The 18219-nt window shown below is 32.6% G+C and overlaps 1 protein-coding gene across 1 annotated transcript; it reads left to right on the top strand.

Moving 5' to 3' along the window:
- Nucleotides 1-1375: 1375 nt before the first annotated feature.
- On the top strand, nucleotides 1376-16875 carry LOC110461979 (probable peptidylglycine alpha-hydroxylating monooxygenase 1). Its single transcript, XM_021515733.1, has 12 exons — nucleotides 1376-1530; nucleotides 2312-2363; nucleotides 6149-6236; nucleotides 6693-6790; nucleotides 8158-8229; nucleotides 8497-8548; nucleotides 9577-9641; nucleotides 10740-10823; nucleotides 11682-11758; nucleotides 12239-12292; nucleotides 14246-14295; nucleotides 14659-16875. The coding sequence occupies exons 1-12, from the start codon at nucleotides 1420-1422 to the stop codon at nucleotides 14873-14875; spliced, it is 1020 nt and encodes a 339-aa protein (XP_021371408.1). The 5' UTR covers nucleotides 1376-1419; the 3' UTR covers nucleotides 14876-16875.
- Nucleotides 16876-18219: the final 1344 nt, after the last annotated feature.

The raw sequence follows: 18219 nt of genomic DNA, 5'->3' as shown, positions 1-18219 counted from the left end.
GAACATATTGAATACGGGGAAAATCGGACATTTTATGATATAACATACATAAAAAAGTCAGGGTGACGGTTTTTTCTTTGTAAATAAATTGTTGTTAATGTTAATTTCAGGTCATGTTGACATTTGATAACATGTTCCATCCGGTTGATAATTAAATGCATTATTATTTTTACTATTAAAAGGCTAATTTAATTTTACGCTTGCAATGTTTGAATTCTGAAAAGGACAAATAAACAACGGTTTATAACAGGATACAGGAGTAATTTAACTAAGAACCGTTTTGATAACTTGTAATATGTATTGCACCGTGTAGCTGTAATGAATAATCCTGACTCGTAAACATGTCACGTTACACCCTCACTCATCACCATGCGCCGACGTAAACAGATTTAAATGTCTGACTACATTATGCTGACATGTTAACACAGGTATCATTAGACCACTGAGTGCAATGTACATTAATAAACATGTAAAACCTGTAATAGGATAGGGAATAGTGATACAGATAGTGCCATCGCTGGGGCTCGATCCCGCGACCCTTGGCTCTCCAGCCCGATGTTCTATCGCTGAGCTAAAGGGAAATTTCCTACAGCTGACGCTTGTAAAGCAACCTAGTCAATGCACATCTTTACACTATTCCCTCCTTTTATCAATCACCAACCCAGGTTCTTTGACTCCCCGCCACGGGTTCTCCTACCTTGAACGGGGAGGGCCAACGGCACCAGTTTGTAACATGAAAGAGAATAGTGTGCTTTCTCTTGGGATCGAACCCCCGATCTTCAGGTTCCTAGTCGGACGCTATACCACTGAGCTAAAGGCAAATTCCCACTAGCTCGAAGCTAGCAGGCGACCGTTATCTTATGTACAATTAAAATCTGCCACACTAACTACATAAATTGACATGAACATTCTTACCAATGTTCATAATAACGACTTGTTGGTACAAAACAACAGAAAACCCTTCTGCAACCATAAACTTTATACCTAGAAGACGTTCCAGAAATCTCGGAGTAATAATATAGATCTTGATATGTTGCTGTAATTTAAGTAAAAGTTAGTTTCCAACATTTCAAAACAAATGATGTGAGAGAGTATCTTTGTGTCAATCATAGTCACAACAGTCGCCACGACCAAAGCCTACAATGCTCTGTGGTTAATAGGAGATGCGACATTTACATAACTAACAGCCTTGGATGACGTTTGTTTATGTTTTTACCTCGTGCTCGAGTTCAAGGATCACTAAGATATAAAGAAGCTCAGACCGGTTAAACCATAATAAATTACGTGACCATCCCTCATAAAAACTATACTGGAGATTCCAGGTATCTTATACGTTTTAACAATCCCGGATTTCAATAGCCGTATATATTCACTGTCCCTTAAGCCATTTCTTATTATTTCTCTAGCTCCGTAAACACCATGTTGTTCGTGTGTCTGTTTATCGTTCTAGTACTGCCATACACGGACAGTGCCGCATCCTCTTATCATGAAGTATTGCGGATGTCTCTGTCATCTTTCGTTGGACCAAACGTAAGTTTTCTTAAAACAATGACTTGTTTATTGCTTACTTTAAAACGTTTTTAATGCGATTGAATACTTTGATTTAGATTGTGTTCAGCTTATGTAAAGGAAAACGCACTTATTTCCAAAGTATCGGTTTCGTCGCCGCTTCTTGATAAACTATTTGTTTTGTTGATTTGATAGATCCTCGCTTTCTTTTATTATAAGTCTGTATCGGTGTCAATTTTCGATTATATTTATTTTTTGTTGATAAAGTGGAATGCTGTGTCCTTGTGTGGTGACTGTGGTATATCTTGTGTGTTGTGGTTGGGGTGCTTTTTGTCTTTGTACGGTGACTATTTTTCGTCCTTTTATAATAAAACTATGCTGTTGTTTGCCCTTGTGTGTTGACCTTGATGTATGTTTGTCCTTGTGTGTTGACATTGAGGTGTGGTTGTCCGTGTGTGTTGACATTGAGGTGTGGTTGTCCTTGTGTGTTGACATTGAGGTGTGGTTGTCCTTGTGTGTTGACATTGAGGTGTGGTTGTCTTTGTGTGTTGACATTGAGGTGTGTTTGTCCTTGTGTTGACATTGAAGTATATGCCTGTCCTTGTATATTGACACATGTATACTTTGCCATTGTGCGTTACATTGTAACACTGTAGAAATTTCGTCATCTATTCATCTGTTATATTAATTAGATCAATACAAATAAGAAATCGTTTTTTTTTTATATTTGGCTATTTTTATTGTTAAAAATATACAATGTGCATTGACGGAGAATAATATACGTAAAATGTTATACTTACAGAAAGTTGAATATGGCTGCCTCTCTGTTCCACTCAAAGCTGATGAATATATAGGTAAATGTATAAGCTTATATTTCTATCCGAGTCGGTTTTCTATATCTACTTTACAACCATTATATATGTACAGCGTTTATCGTTAACATAGAAATAATCTTATCCCAATTTTAATAAGTTTAAGCTGATATAGATGTAGCCACTTGAATAAACTTTAAGTTTGATTATTTTTATCGTTGTTTCAAACAATTAGAGTTGTTTCCTGTAATGCCGGCATAACACACGTATACGAAGCTATATCACGTCAATGTAGCAGGAAATCCATATTCGGGTTTTCTTCACATCGCTGATGTTTTGTTAAACATAGGGATCCCTTTGATGAAGTTTAATAAAAAGTAAAGCTTGTTCCGAAGTGTGCTGTTACGTTTTATAGATAATCTAAGATGAAGCTGTGTCTTGTACATGACAAGAAATTGCAATTTGAAGTAAGTTTTCTGTGATATGCTAGAGGCATCTCACAAAAAATAACTTACTTCAAATTCCAATTTTAGACGTTGATAGAAGAATCACAAAAAATAACTTACTTCAAATTCCAATTTTAGACGTTGATAGAAGAAAGAGAGCAAAGATGATATTAGAGATCATAGGCACATATACGATTTGGATAAGCATATAGAACAATATATACCCTTGAGTAAGCACAGCACGGTATACAACTTCATTTGTGAATTCAAATTCTTTTTACATTGAAGGGTTGAACAATTATGACGTAGGAATCTGTATAATTATAATGCAACTATTAAGGGTCGACGATATATCGTTCCATTTTGAGACATGGAATATAATCTCCTGTAATATTCTGATAATTTGAACCTATATGTTACGTCAAAAAGTTAACATAATGTATAGAATACGTTTTGTTTTACCGCAGGGCTTCTTATCTCGTTGTTTTACTCCTTTTCCCCATTAATGTGATTTAGGGGTGAGATAGAAAACACCATAACTCGGAATCCTATACATTTCAAGTCAATATTGTTTTGTCCAATTTGTTAATGTAGATATGCAAAGAAACAAAACCCGCTTGTTTAAAAGACGAAAGCTTATATAACTTGAAGAACTACTTTACCGTGGATTTCGTTTGGTGTCAAAGTATCATATTACCATTGACAAGTGTTAATAGTACGGCAGTTTACTTTTCTATTCAAAAATTATTTTAGACGGTTGGAAGACAGCTAAATTTTTACATTAACCCTTTAATACACCTAAACTATTGTTTTGTAAGTAACTCGATAAATAAGTGTATACGAGTGTGGATGATTAAGGTTCCATGGTGTGGTTTCTCTCTCAAAACAAAAAATATATTCGTAGATTTGAATTCTTACCCCTCGCCTTATCTTACCCCTGTACATTTTAAAAATAGTGTTAGTTATAGGCGTGTCAAACTGAGAAATGAACAACCAATCACTATAAGTTGGTGTACGCCGCCGTACATCACTGGATACTGTACCGCCCTCATACATTAATTCACCAGACCGATACAAATGGGCGGTTACCTATCTGTCAATCATCTTAATGCCGAGAGAGAGAAATAATGAGAACAGATAATACTGTTTCATATGAACGAAGTAAATTAAATAATGATAAACTATTGCCAAAACTAGTGCAATATGTATTTAAAAATTAAGTGTCGACCCTATATTTAATGAATTTATATAAAATACTGTTTGAGATTTCTTGGATATCTCTTTTTGTTTATAGTAAGATATTTGATTGACGTTTTTAATATACAAGTATCTGGTATAAGAAACATTACTATGTAATATTTAAGATATCTCATAAAATCCCTATACAAAATGTTGTATATATGGTATAAGATGTCTTTTAAAAGAAATGCGATTTCTTATATCATATTGAAGTTATATCATAGGTATAACTATTCTTTTTATACATTGAATTCTCACAAGTCTGAAAATTAAAATAAATTATTGTAAAATGATTGATCCAGACGGAACCTGTAAATATGTATTTGTGTCTGCTAATCTTCCATTTTACAAGTTTAAAAACATTAAAATAGAAGATTTGGAAACTAACCAATGTCAATCATCACAGCCGGAAATCTACCGACCTTGCTTTGTTCTGTAATTTTCATTCACTGTTAGGCGAATCGATTACTTCAAAGTTAAGTCCTTTTCGACATCTGGATTTCTTACAAACGAATGTATTATTTACTCATTTCATAAATCCTTTACATTTAATAAGATAATTTGGAATTTTGTATTGGATATTCTATGTTATATCAAAATATATTTTAAAATCTATATTGTAAGATAAAAGATATAGGATATCTGGTATAATTTAAGTTGATCAATCGTTAACAAAATTAAGATATCTTGAATATTTTAAGATATTTCTTATCTTGAAAAGTATTGAAGACAAACTAGAAATGAAGAATTTTTCACATAAATTATATTTGATATCTTAAATACTTCTGAATATATATTAATTATTTATCATTTTGATCAGGATTGAAAATTGTATTGCGAACATGTTAAATCAGCTTGGAACAGATACAAAAACAGTTATCTTTTCAAAGTTCAAAATAATTCTTATCCTATAAAAGGAATAAAAATAAAGATAAAACATATTGATATGAAGCTAATCCGACTCTAGTGATAAAGACAACTTCCTATCTTATAGTGAAGCTATTTTTACATTTAATAAATTACATTTATGAGCTGTATTGATAAATCGTATGAAGTTATAGGGCTGAGTAGATACATTTTATACTTTAACATTAGTACATACGTTATACTTAATAACGTAAATATCCTCTTTTTCCTAATCAAGTCTATATTTATATATATATACTATAAAACACGTATATTTAAAACATTATACAACAATATTTATATAATCTTTATTTTGTAGTGGTTAATTTCATATATTGTACATGCGTTGTTTATATGAACTTTATTATGACTTTATTTTAACAATAAACCTCTAAGCGAACAAAGGGTTACGATCCGATACGGTCCGCTCTACTTACTCTTCACCCTGTGCAGAGAGAGAAAGTTAGCGTAAGCCCTGAAACATCGTGAATGATAATATGTATGCACTGCGAGAAAAACACGCTGCTATGTTACCTGTATACATAACATAATGCTACAATCCTCAAACACAGCACTGCTATGTTACCTGTATAAATAACATAATGCTACAATCCTCAAACGCAGCACTGCTATGTTACCTGTATACATAACATAATGCTACAATCATCAAACGCAGCATTGCAATGTTACCTGTATACATAACATGATGCTACAATCCTCAAACGCAACACTGCTATGTTACCTGTATAAATAACATAATGCTATAATCCTCAAACGCAGCACTGCTATGTTATCTGTATACATACCATAATGCTACAATCCTCAAACGCAGCACTGCTATGTTACCTGTATACATAACATATTGCTTCAATCCCAAAACGCAACACTGCTATGTTACCTGCATACATAACATATTGCTACAATCCTCAAACGCAGCACTGCTATGTTACCTGTATACATAACATAATGCTACAATCCCCAAACGCAGCACTGCTATGTTACCTGTATACATAACATATTGATTCAATCCCCAAACGCAGCACTGCTATGTTACCTGCATACATAACATAATGCTACAATCCTCAAACGCAGCACAAAACGTTAAATTGTAACTACGTTCAAGGCTCTGAACATGAACTGTATGGAATTAAAGAGAAAGTCATACTAGTGTTAATTATACGACAATGATACTTGTGTACCTACATTTTACAATATCTTTTCTGCTTTCTTGTACAGTTGACTTCCAGCCCCACTCACCAGCAGGCGGCGTCCACCACATGGCAATATACAGATGTGACGAACCGTATGAAAGACAGCACGTATGGTAAGAAGAATATGATACGTGTTATTCAAGATAACATATCCTGATTTCATTCGCTTTTGATTAACGGAATTACAATGTACGATATACACTGTACCCATAGCAAAGTTACAAAGTGCAATTGATGACGCTTCTAACTAACTGTTAAAGACATTTTCAACATAACTCTTAGTGAAAACACAGATAAATATGCGTTTATCATATGATCTCTCTCGTTGTTTTAATTTTGGTTAGTATCAATACATTTTTGTTTTACGGACTAAAGTAGGGGATGAATCTTTCAATGCTATATGAAATATATTAAAACAAATTTCAGATTTAGCCTATTGATAATTTAATTACTTGTCTACTTCATGTTCACCTTGGCTCTCGAAAATTCCGAAATCCTAAAAAGATAAGAAAACGCTGTATTCCATGAAGCCATGATCCTACTACTATGTGTGTTTATATTTTTTATAGGGAATGCATTGACCCCACACACGTATGCAAGCCTGGATCTAAGAAAAGGTCCCTGTTTGGCTGGAATTTAGGAGCCCCGGGCTGGAAATTACCACGTTGTAAGTCATACCATGATACAATTTCTAATCAGTGGCTGTTCCACTTACTTAGTGAATGTTAGGAACGACAACTCCGGATAGAGATCGGCATTTATTAAATAGAACCACAATGTTGTGCAAGTCGTGGGTGTCTTTTTGGCCATACAGATAAAACACATATTACTTATAGACTCTACATCGAAACAACGCATTGTCGTTCTGTTCACCTTGTTCATTTAAATCTATATTTAGAAAAAGAATAAACAAAATCCAATTACATTCATTTACATTGCATAGATTGTCAATATATCTTTTAAATATCTCATTACAAGAAACATATGTAGTTTGGTAATTGGAATAATAAAAATTGTTCATTAACGATGAACACCTCTGAGAAGTCAAAAATTTCCTGTAATAAACTTTTTTTCTTATGTTGATTTTTTGGAAAAAGGGGATAATGGCATAGTAGAAAATGCAAAAAAAAATATATGTCCGTGTATTCGTTTTTGCGCTACATTTATGTATGATCGGTCAAAAATACCAATTTAACACAATAGGTGATTTTAGGTGAATTTTCGGGTTTTGACCATTTGCAGAACAAATTCATACAATTTCTTCCAAGTTTGTTATCAGATATGTATGAATGTTTGTAGAATTGATAAAGATATTATTTTCTGTTAAATTATGGAAGTAAAATTTCTTAATCTTATTCATTTTACTCAAAAATGCGATTTTAGTTACCCCTACCACTTATTTTTAATGAAAAAATACCCATTTTTCACCATTTATTGCAGATTAAACGCTTGATATAAAAAAATCCTGCATTAAACTTTTTTTAGTATTCAATGAATCAAAAGAAACGTGTTTCTCTTTCTAAAACAGCCACAAAAATGGGGGGTCGGTGTGCTTCTTTTTTTGTCCCATTATTATTTGTGTTAATTTTCACCTTTTTCGGGGTCAAAAATCAAAAGTGCTTCAGTTACCCTAATATGTGAAAAAAATACCAATAATATATAACTTTCCACTTTTTTGCATATTATTTTAATCATATTGAACATTATAAAGTTGTACAGCAAAATTGAACCTGCTACATTTAACAATGGTGACACAATGACAATTTAAGTGATCAATCTAGTGTCAAAAAAGGTGAAATTTTGCTTTTTGTGAAGCGCAAGAAATTCACATAAATACACTTTTTCAAAATGGCCGCCAAATTGGTCATTTTTTTCAAATTCTTGTAAAAAATGTTCTACACAAAACAGACATCTAGTTTTTTGACATGTTTTTCAGATGTGTGTTTGCTATTAAACCTATCATAATTTGTTAAATATTACAAAAAACCCGTTACACCAGATCAAAACAAAAAATATGTTATAATTCTGTTTTAGTCACTGGTATCTACACTGGGAATACTTCTGGACATATCGTGGTTCAGGTCCATGGACGATCCGATCTTAATAGTAAGTAGTAAAGGCTGTCATACATTTAGAAATGTTGCTCCATTCTGATATCATTACAAATCTTCAAGACTCAGATAACGCAAATATACGTCATTTTACAAGAGTTGTTTTATAGTTTATTTATATATACCTTACTCCATGTTTTGTAAATGTAAACTTTATTAATTTTCAACAATTATGAAACAAGTTATTTCAACTTATATAAATTACTTCATATGTGTGGAACTGTCCATGTTTTCGCTCATGTTGAATATAATATAATTGCAGGTCACCATTTGGATAAATATGGTAGTATTACCCTGGAATTCCAGACAAAAAGGTAATATTTTTCCTATGTATTAATGCAAAGATTATAATTTTTATTTGATAGACAATGATTTTAAGCAGAGTTTCATTTTGATTGATTTATTGTGCAAATACAATTATATCTGTTATACTGCTGCCATGACGTTCGATATTGCTACAGTTTTTATTTGTATCGTCCAATTTTTATTTGTATCGTCTACTTTTTATTTGTATCCTCTAAATTTTATTTGCATCGTCTAAATTTTTATTTGTATCGTCTAAATTTTTATTTGTATCGTTTAAATTTGTATTTGTATCGTCTAAATTTTATTTGTATCGTCTACATTTGTACGCTTGATGTTTTGTCCGACATGATGTTTATATTTCTAATGTTTAAATAACCCTGCCCTGTCACAATATAAACCTGCCAATGTCTGCTCTAATGTTAAAGATATTTTGAATTTAAATATCAAGTCATCGTCAAAATGAATGAAATATAAGTTTTGAACTAAATTCTATTCTGAGCTGTATTTTGATGATTTTGAATAATATATTTTGTCTAGAATCCTGTTAAGAGTTAATGTGCTCTCTGTAAAGGTAGAAGTTAAATGCTTCATTTGAATCATTATCTTGTCTCCATTCTTATCACCGTTTTTATGTTATTCAAAAAGATGAAGTCTCAGTTACTATTTTGTTATTTTTCTTTGACATTCCAATTGGTTGATGGTTTAATTTTGACATTTTTCATCTTAAATTAATCTTAAATTAATATGTTAAATCAATTCTCTCATACTTAGCAATAGCAGTTTTATATATTTGTTACCTTGCTGTGATATTTTTTCTAATGTTTTGTCGTAATAATAGCTCTTCAGAGATAATGTTTCTGTTTTCACATATACGACTATAAATAAAATTTCTTGTATCTTGTATCATCTTATATGAATTCATTAACTTATTTAATATTATTGTCCGCTTTGATATTGTTGATTGTCGAGTAATACTAGTGTGATGCACAATACAATACCATTGGTGTTTTTAATGTATTTATTTATTTTATTGTAGGCCACGACTCGACACAGTATTTAAAGGGTATGCTGTAAGCGGATACATCCCTGCTAATACTCTAGGTACATTAACGGTTACCGATTTCATCAACACAAGAGTCTGACGATTCAGTTGTTCGACTTAATTTGCCATACTGTTATTTACTTGACATGTTTATTTATATAGTAATGTATTATTTGAACGACAATATTAATCAGAATGGTAAAATTGGTGAAAATGTTATGTTTATTTAATTGAGAGAGAACAAAAATGTGATGGCCGTAACAGCAAAATTAATTTATAAATAGTAATAGTATTGCACTCTATGAACATGGACAACAAGAAACGTGTCAAGTTTGTATTTGGAGATGTGGGCACATAATTTAGACCCCGAGTAACATGAAGTCTATGCAGTCTCTCGTATTCATTTGATACAGTGACTATTAATTATTTTACATGTGTTTATGGATTTGTTTATATTTCATGGATGTCTAAATGTATATAAGAATATATATGTAATAATTTGATTTATATTTCGTATGTGTATTCCACAATCTGCTACATGTATACATGTGAAGAAAATACTGATACAACAATAGCTAGTAACGATGCATATAGCCAGGTACACCAATAGCTAGTAACGATGCATATAGCCAGGTACAACAATAGCTAGTAACGATGCATATAGCCAGATACAACTATAGCTCGTAACGATGCATATAGCCAGGTACAACAATAGCTAGTAACGATGCATATAGCCAGGTTTTTCATGTTGTCAGCCTAGGTTGGTATCTCCCTACTTTTATCTTGTTATATCTGCGTTGATGTTAATCCTATCTTACCTGTTCTTTGTTTACACTATAATTATAAAGAGCTGCCGTATACATTTCTTTTATAATGTATATGACACATTCATAGAGAGACATGGATAAACATAGATAATGTACATGCACAACTATCATTAGCAACAACGTGCACGTGACTCCTGTTTGACTTTGTATAACGTACCTACCAAATGTTGATTTGTTCAAAAAGATATCATAATCAATAGCTAATTTTGCTTTTCAATTTGACGTTTTTATGTCATTTCCTTTAACACGTAAATCATTTTTGTAATGACATCATTTGTGTTGATGGGCCGTTGAAAATCCAATGATAATAATAATTGTTTGACTTTTTAGGTTTTACGACGGACGTTGCCTGCACGTGGGACATGAAAATAGGTGCCCGGCTCATTGGATATGCCTTACACACACATGACTATGGTAAGCGTATTACTTTACTACCTTATATTTTGTTTGTTTCTGATAAACGTTATATGACGTAATTATAAGTTATATGATATTTACATAATTGAGATTTTAGGAGCATGATTCAAGCATGTTCATTATGTGACAAAAGCAACTATTTATAGAGAATCATATTTCTTGATTTTTTTTTTATTAAGATTAAATCATTGGGGCGGATACCACATTCAGTCATTGGGCACTGGATAATTTCTATGGTCTAACGTTTATATAGATTCTATTCTTTTAGTCGTGAATGTAGAAATATATGCATGTCATATAAGTTTTTTAATAAAAAAGCGACGTTTTTGACGAAATTGTCTTAAAAGGTTTTTTGCGTTTCCGATATCACAGTAGATTGGCATTGGTTCCTCTTCGTAGGCACCATATCTATCGTTTACCAAAATTGTAACAAAATCAATTTGCATTCTCGCAAACGCTTTGACGAAGATAGTGACTTCACTGATTCAAGATTTTAACTGTAAAACTAACAAAAATTGTAAGGGATGGGAGGAACCGTCTATTTTCTTAAGTCTTCAACCCCCCCCCCCCCCCCCCCAAAAAAAAAAAATCCTTATCTACCGATCCCCATCCAATTTACTAGGTCTCAAAGTAAGTATCATAAGTAAAGATTTGTTAACATTATTTTAAACCGTCATAGGAAAAATATATATTCAATACATTTTGCAAGAAGATGTCAGAAAAAATACAGTATTAGGATTTGCTGGCATAATTATGAAAAATTAATATAATTGTAAGTTACTTCAAAAATAAGTAATCCTTTAGATATCCTTTTTTTAAATGTTGTGATTCGATATGATTTTGTTATACTTTCAGGCGTTGCAACATCGGCATACATAATTAGGAACGGTACATGGATAGAGTTAGGACGTGTTGATCCACAATATTCAATGGTAAGGAAAACAATCATTTATTTGTAAAGACAATTTAGCCTGATCAAGACGGGATGATTGTATAGTCTTGTATTGTGTACTTGATGGGTGACACTTGACCTCTTACATAACACGAAGTAGACAACTACGGTTTTGTGGTTATTAGTTAATTAGTTATTAGCTTACTATTACAGTTAGAATATACTTGCCAAACGAACACGGAAATTGTAGTTGTATCTATAAACATGATTGGGAGTTGATATCTCAATTAACAGTTCATAAACATTTACTAGTATGTTACTGTCATTTCTAATATATTTCTATATTTCTAGTATCTTTTAGTTTGATTGTTCCATTTCTATCTTGAATCAATGGAATAGTAACAACCTTGAACGATATCGCACCAACAATGTCATGTATCGACTTCACATATGGTCTTAGTTGATCGATTGTGTAACAATAGCTGCTGTTCTTTGATGTTTTGTATTTTATGTTTTATAGCTGACGTATGACATATCTCACAAGCACATGTACGTCCGGCCTGGCGACGTTGTGGTAAGTATAGTTTTAATAAATACCGTGGAAATCGACGTAATATGGTGTAAACGTAATATAATTAAAAACGACGTTATAAAGTGTGAACATGACGCGATATGGTGCAAGTATGACGTTATGATATAGGAACGTAAGATATACAAACACGACATTATATAGTGTCAATTATAGAAATCGAATAGTGTAATTATAATGTTAGATTGAGTAAACATGATGTGATATGGTGCAAGTATAACGTTATGATATAGGAACGTAAGATATACAAACATGACATTAGATAGTGTCAAATAGACATCGAATAGTGTAATTATAAAGTTAGATTGAGTAAACATGATGTGATATGGTGCAAGTATGACGTTATGATATAGGAACGTAAGATATACAAACACGACATTGGATAGTGTCAAATAGACATCAGGTAGTGTAATTATAAAGTTATATTGAGTAAACATGATATGATATTCTAGGAACCTAACGTTTAAGTCGTTAAGCTCTAATAAAGGTGCACGGTTACACCTCCAAAACGTAGATCAACCCCGCATGACCTTCTGAATTACAAATAGGATGTCTATACCACGTTTCTGTTATATGAAAGCTTGTATAACAACCCTTTTCCTCGAAGAGTGAAAACAACATTCTTATCTAGTATAATTAAAGATTTTTTTCAGAATAAATTTTAAAACAGATTTATGTCCTTGATTGACAGCGGCAATAACGATAACCCATGTTCGTTTTGGCTTTTTTAGGTTTGATAAGAATTATTACGCATTAGCATGTTTATGGAAATGGACATTTGCACAACTGATATTCATATCAGTTACGTGGGTAAATGCATATAATGCTTTTTAAACGCAATTTGGATTTAATTTTCTATAGCATGACTTATAGTTGCTTCATATATACTTACATAAATATGTGGGGCAACTAAAAAAAATAAAAAAAATGAATACATATAGAATTGGTTTTATACAATATGTTAATCAAGAAACTTAATTATTATAAAAACATAGAAATATGTTATTAATATAATACACGTCAATGGTAATTCTCAAACAGAAAGCCTATTTTTATTTCCGCACATTTACTGTATCGAAGTAAACGGGCCGCGAAATCCTGTTTTGTCTCCCAACTGCACAGGTAATAACACTAAGATAAAAGTACACTAAAAACATCCTGGCCACAATGTGTCACTATAAATAATACCGGTTATCATCTTTCTGCGCATCTAGATGACTGACAGGCAAGCTAATCGACCCTTTCTAGTAATCCAATAAATACGTATACACTTTATTTGACCGCGGTGCAGGTCTACGTAATTATTTTCGTAAGTTGAAATGAATTGTTCCATAATTGTTGCAAAATACATCAAGTTTAAACTTCCTTATTTAACAAGCCAACAAGAAGGATTGTTTTTGTCATATTGACACTGAACCGAATTAGGCGTCTCGACATAATCCATAGCATGCTATGCAGGTTTGAATAATACGTAATAAGACTGAAATTTAATATAATAATTGTATGACAGTATATCCCAATACCACCTACAGAGTAGCAGGCCATTGCATGTCCGCTTTGATTTATAGAAATACATGTAATGTATTAAATCAATCATCATGAAAACCATTACGAAACCAGAATACAGTACTAGCGCGTGCTTCTTTGGGTATGTGGACAACATTTTACAGGCAGATTCTAGTCCGTCGTTACACGTCACATTCTTGATCAACAAATCTTTTTCGTCTAACAAAATTGATTTATCGCCATAGAAATACGAAGAGCAGAATATCTTATGATTTTATGTAAACATTATGTATATAGGTAATCTGGGTGAATGTGTTTTGATAATTGTTCACATGTATCCGAATCCGTGTCATTGCCGGAACGTAAAACATATGAACATTCTTTGTATTCTACACTGATTGTTACTAATATTTACAAATGTTCTATCAACAGGCCACACGTTGTACCTATGACAACCACGATGCTACAGACGTTCAGATGGGGTAGGTGTATATAACAGACTTACACTACAGAATTTGAGCAGATTACGCGATCCCATGTATCAGATTTCTTTGATTTTTAATTTCTCAAGACGAATGCTACACTATACTGGGACATTTTCGCCGCAGTTCAACACACACACACACACACACACACACACACACACACACACACACACACACACACACACACACACACCTCCGTAATGAGGGCGAAGTTATGACGATAGTGACAATAAGTACACTATATACCATACATATTGATAACATTTGTAAAGTCAGAAACATATTTTTGAAATTCTAAAGATTCGACTGCTTCTGCAAATGAAGTAACAAACGTTTCAAATGTTTGTTTTTTGTTTACAGGTATAGTCATGCGGACGAAATGTGCAACCTCCTACTTCACATCGCCATCCCCCATAGGGACGCAGTACAAACAAAGATAACGCAGTGCTCACGCAACGCCCAGGATTACCACTGGGAGGATATGTTTGACAACATCCCGTCCCTAGCAAGCGACGTATCTGGGGACACTGACCAAAACCGCTACATGAAAACCCATCATTTATCGAAAAAAATTTGAACGTCTGCTACCAGTCATATGATTAGAAAAACCGACGATTTACATAAGATGGACTCAAGAATATCACCTAAAGGGGAGCCACGATCTGCATGGATTGCACGGACGCCTACAGACGGAATATAACAGCTTTTATGATAAAGGACAAGAAAGAACAGTTTGTGTTTAAACCTTTTCTGTTAACTTGGACCTGACTGATGAGATCAACGTTATGAACAAAAGATGAAATATATAAAAATGTTTAAAAAAAATCCAAACAAATTCTTGAGTTTGAAATCAATTTTGAATATTGAAGTATCAGCTGTGACCTTACCTTACAACAACTTTGTTGTTAGCCATTACAATAATACCAAACAGGTTTGCTGAGGGATGAAGTTTAAAAGTATGAGCATATATATAAACTGAAGAAAATATATGTGTTACAGTGTTCTATGACCATTGTCTGAACATTGTAATTGTCGGACCTACACGTACTACAAAGCCGCCATATTGTATACCATAATAGATTAATAGATTTCAATAGGTATCTTTTAAAATTTCAAAAAGTAGTTTTTGTGAAATTAAAACCGGTGTCCCTCCGATTTCAATACTCGGGCCTTTGATATTTTTGATATATGTCAATTATTCGCACTTTGATCTAAACAAGATGATATTGCCATGCAAAAAGCACACAATGACATCAGTGTCATTGAATTATACCTACAGAATAATTGTATGCAAGTGCAAAACTGGTGTGCTATGAATAAAATGGTCATAAATACTGACAAAACCAAAGTCATGTTAATTGGAAGTAAGCAGAAGAAACAAACGATTACAAAAGGTCTTACTAGTGTAGCTGATAACTCAAACCTACAGAATGTTAAGTATGAAAAGCTGCCTGGAGTATGCATTGATGATACCCTAACTTGGGATAAACATGTACAAGATGTGCTTAAGAAAATCGATTTTAAAATTTATCAATTATATAGGATTAAGAAATTCCTTCCAGTGTCAGCCAGAATCACATTTCACAATTGTTCTATTCTACTATACATTGATGTTTGTTCAAACATTTGGGGACATTGCTCTAACAAATTAGTAAGTTAACTTGAAAGAATTAAAAAAGAACCCTTCGAATCATCTTAGATGCGGATTATAGTGTTCGCAGTGCACAATTATTTGTCTAACTTAAATGGTTGCCTTTTACCCAAAAAGTAGAATGTAATGAATGTGTTTTAATCTTTAAAGTGATAAACAAATTGTGTTCAAACTATCTGAATTGCAACACTCTTGTAAGCAGTGTTCACTCCATTCAAACCAGATCATCTACAATAGGCAGATATTTTGTACCAAAACACAAGGAAAAATTCTAAAATTCTTTTAGATACAATGGTCCCACCCTTTGGAACAGCCTGCCAGTATCTGTCACTGAAAGTCGGACACTGAATACTTTCAATTCACAAAGCAGAAAATATTTTAACAATATATACATATATATCAGAATTGGGATGGAAATAGATAGCTATATGTGTCTCCTAATGTTTTATGCTGTTTTCCTATGCCTATGTCACATGTGTAATAATTTTAGGTTTATTTACACTTTAAAAATATTTTTTTTTATGTTCTGCAATATCTGTTTTGGTCTTAGCTCATGCTATATTAGCATATATTCGGTCATTTTTTACAATTTGCCATATTAGTATAACTGTACATTAGACACACTATGCGCTTCTTAATTTCTAAAATGCATTATGAGCGCTTATGCTTTACATGACATTTCATCAACTCACTAATTTTATAATTACACATGTGACACATTCTTGACTTTCCAAACCTGTGATACTATAATCTTACCTGTGCTATGCTGCTATCTTAACCTAATGAATTTCATATGTGCATGTAAGCTATGTATCTTATTTTTTTACTCATGTTGTAAATATTGTATATTTTACGTCGACCACATGTGAGATGAGTCCTTGACTCAATGTAATACGAATTTAAATAAAGTCTATTATTAAATCGTGTTCGAAAATTTAATATCATCTTTTGTCAACTTAGAAACTGTGTCAGTAACCTGAATTCAGATCTATTTGAATCTCACCTAATTGATACCCCTGCCTGCTTATGTAGTTCTCCTGTTGAGGATTGTGATCACTTCTTCCTCCATTGTACTCTGTTTACTAATCAAAGGCGATTCTCTCGAACTCCATTTCTACCCTTAATTCTTTATCACTATTCTTTATGGATGCCGAAGACTTAACATCAATATGAATCGAGTATTCTGGAGAAGGTTCAAAGATTCATTAACGATGGTAGACGCTTTAACTAGATTACATATACTTGTTTGTCTTCTTGCACATGACTTTGCTGTGTGGAATGATACCAGCACACACTTGTACTATGTGCTGTCCACCAGCATCGTTTGCTTATGTTTTGTATAATCTAGTTTCTGTAACAACAATTTTCAAAACAATGATAATGACCTGCAATTATCAATATATATAATATATATTTTTTACCGTTACTCCAATTCAATATGATATGTGTAAACCATTTATTACTGTTATTAGAGGGCGCTCATGGGCTTTGCCTGTTGTCAAATTTCTTTTTATCTAAGATCTGAACAATAAATATTCTGAAATATAAAAGTATGAGAATTACATCTGGTATTAAGAAACCCTCAAAAACTTTTTACCATCATAAAAAAGTCGAATAAAATCTGATAATAAGAGCGTCCGGAAGTAGACGTCCAGTGGGGAAACCGGAAGGGTATCCTTGAAGCAAAGACAATTTTGTTTCAACCCTTACATGAACATCTTCATATATTGAAAATATTTAGATAAAAACTAATATACATTCTGAGTGAAAAAATCTATCACATAAATTATGATACAAGCAGGCATGAAACTTTGTTCAGAGGTTATCATACTATGACGTCACAAGCACGTCAGTCTCCATCGACCTTCATCGGTTACTTCCAGAAGGATGAAAAATACCGGAAAATCTTGAAACTGATGTCCGCTGCATATATCTCTTTGTCGGTGCTTCATGATTTTTTTATTTCAGTTTTTGTCACAGGCACAGAAAGAAAAAAATCTGAAGATCATTTTTGTCGTAAACCAGGTTCTGGTAATATTTCTACCGAGAGGTATCTTCAAAAAGAGCCGCATTAAACCAATGAATAGGTCAACGTGTACATTTATTTTTCATCGTCTAAAATTTCATAGCTTTTGATTTCCATTTGTTGAGAATATGAACGGAATAATTAGCATTTTTTAAAGTCTGGTTATAATTTATGCATGCATCACCACTAATAAAAGAAACAATGGATGATCAATGTGACATTATAGATATACAAATCAATGTGA

The sequence above is a fragment of the Mizuhopecten yessoensis genome, unplaced genomic scaffold (genome assembly GCF_002113885.1).
Source record: "Mizuhopecten yessoensis strain PY_sf001 unplaced genomic scaffold, ASM211388v2 scaffold10713, whole genome shotgun sequence".
Taxonomy (NCBI): domain Eukaryota; kingdom Metazoa; phylum Mollusca; class Bivalvia; order Pectinida; family Pectinidae; genus Mizuhopecten; species Mizuhopecten yessoensis.
This window is presented reverse-complemented; position numbering and strand designations above follow the sequence as displayed.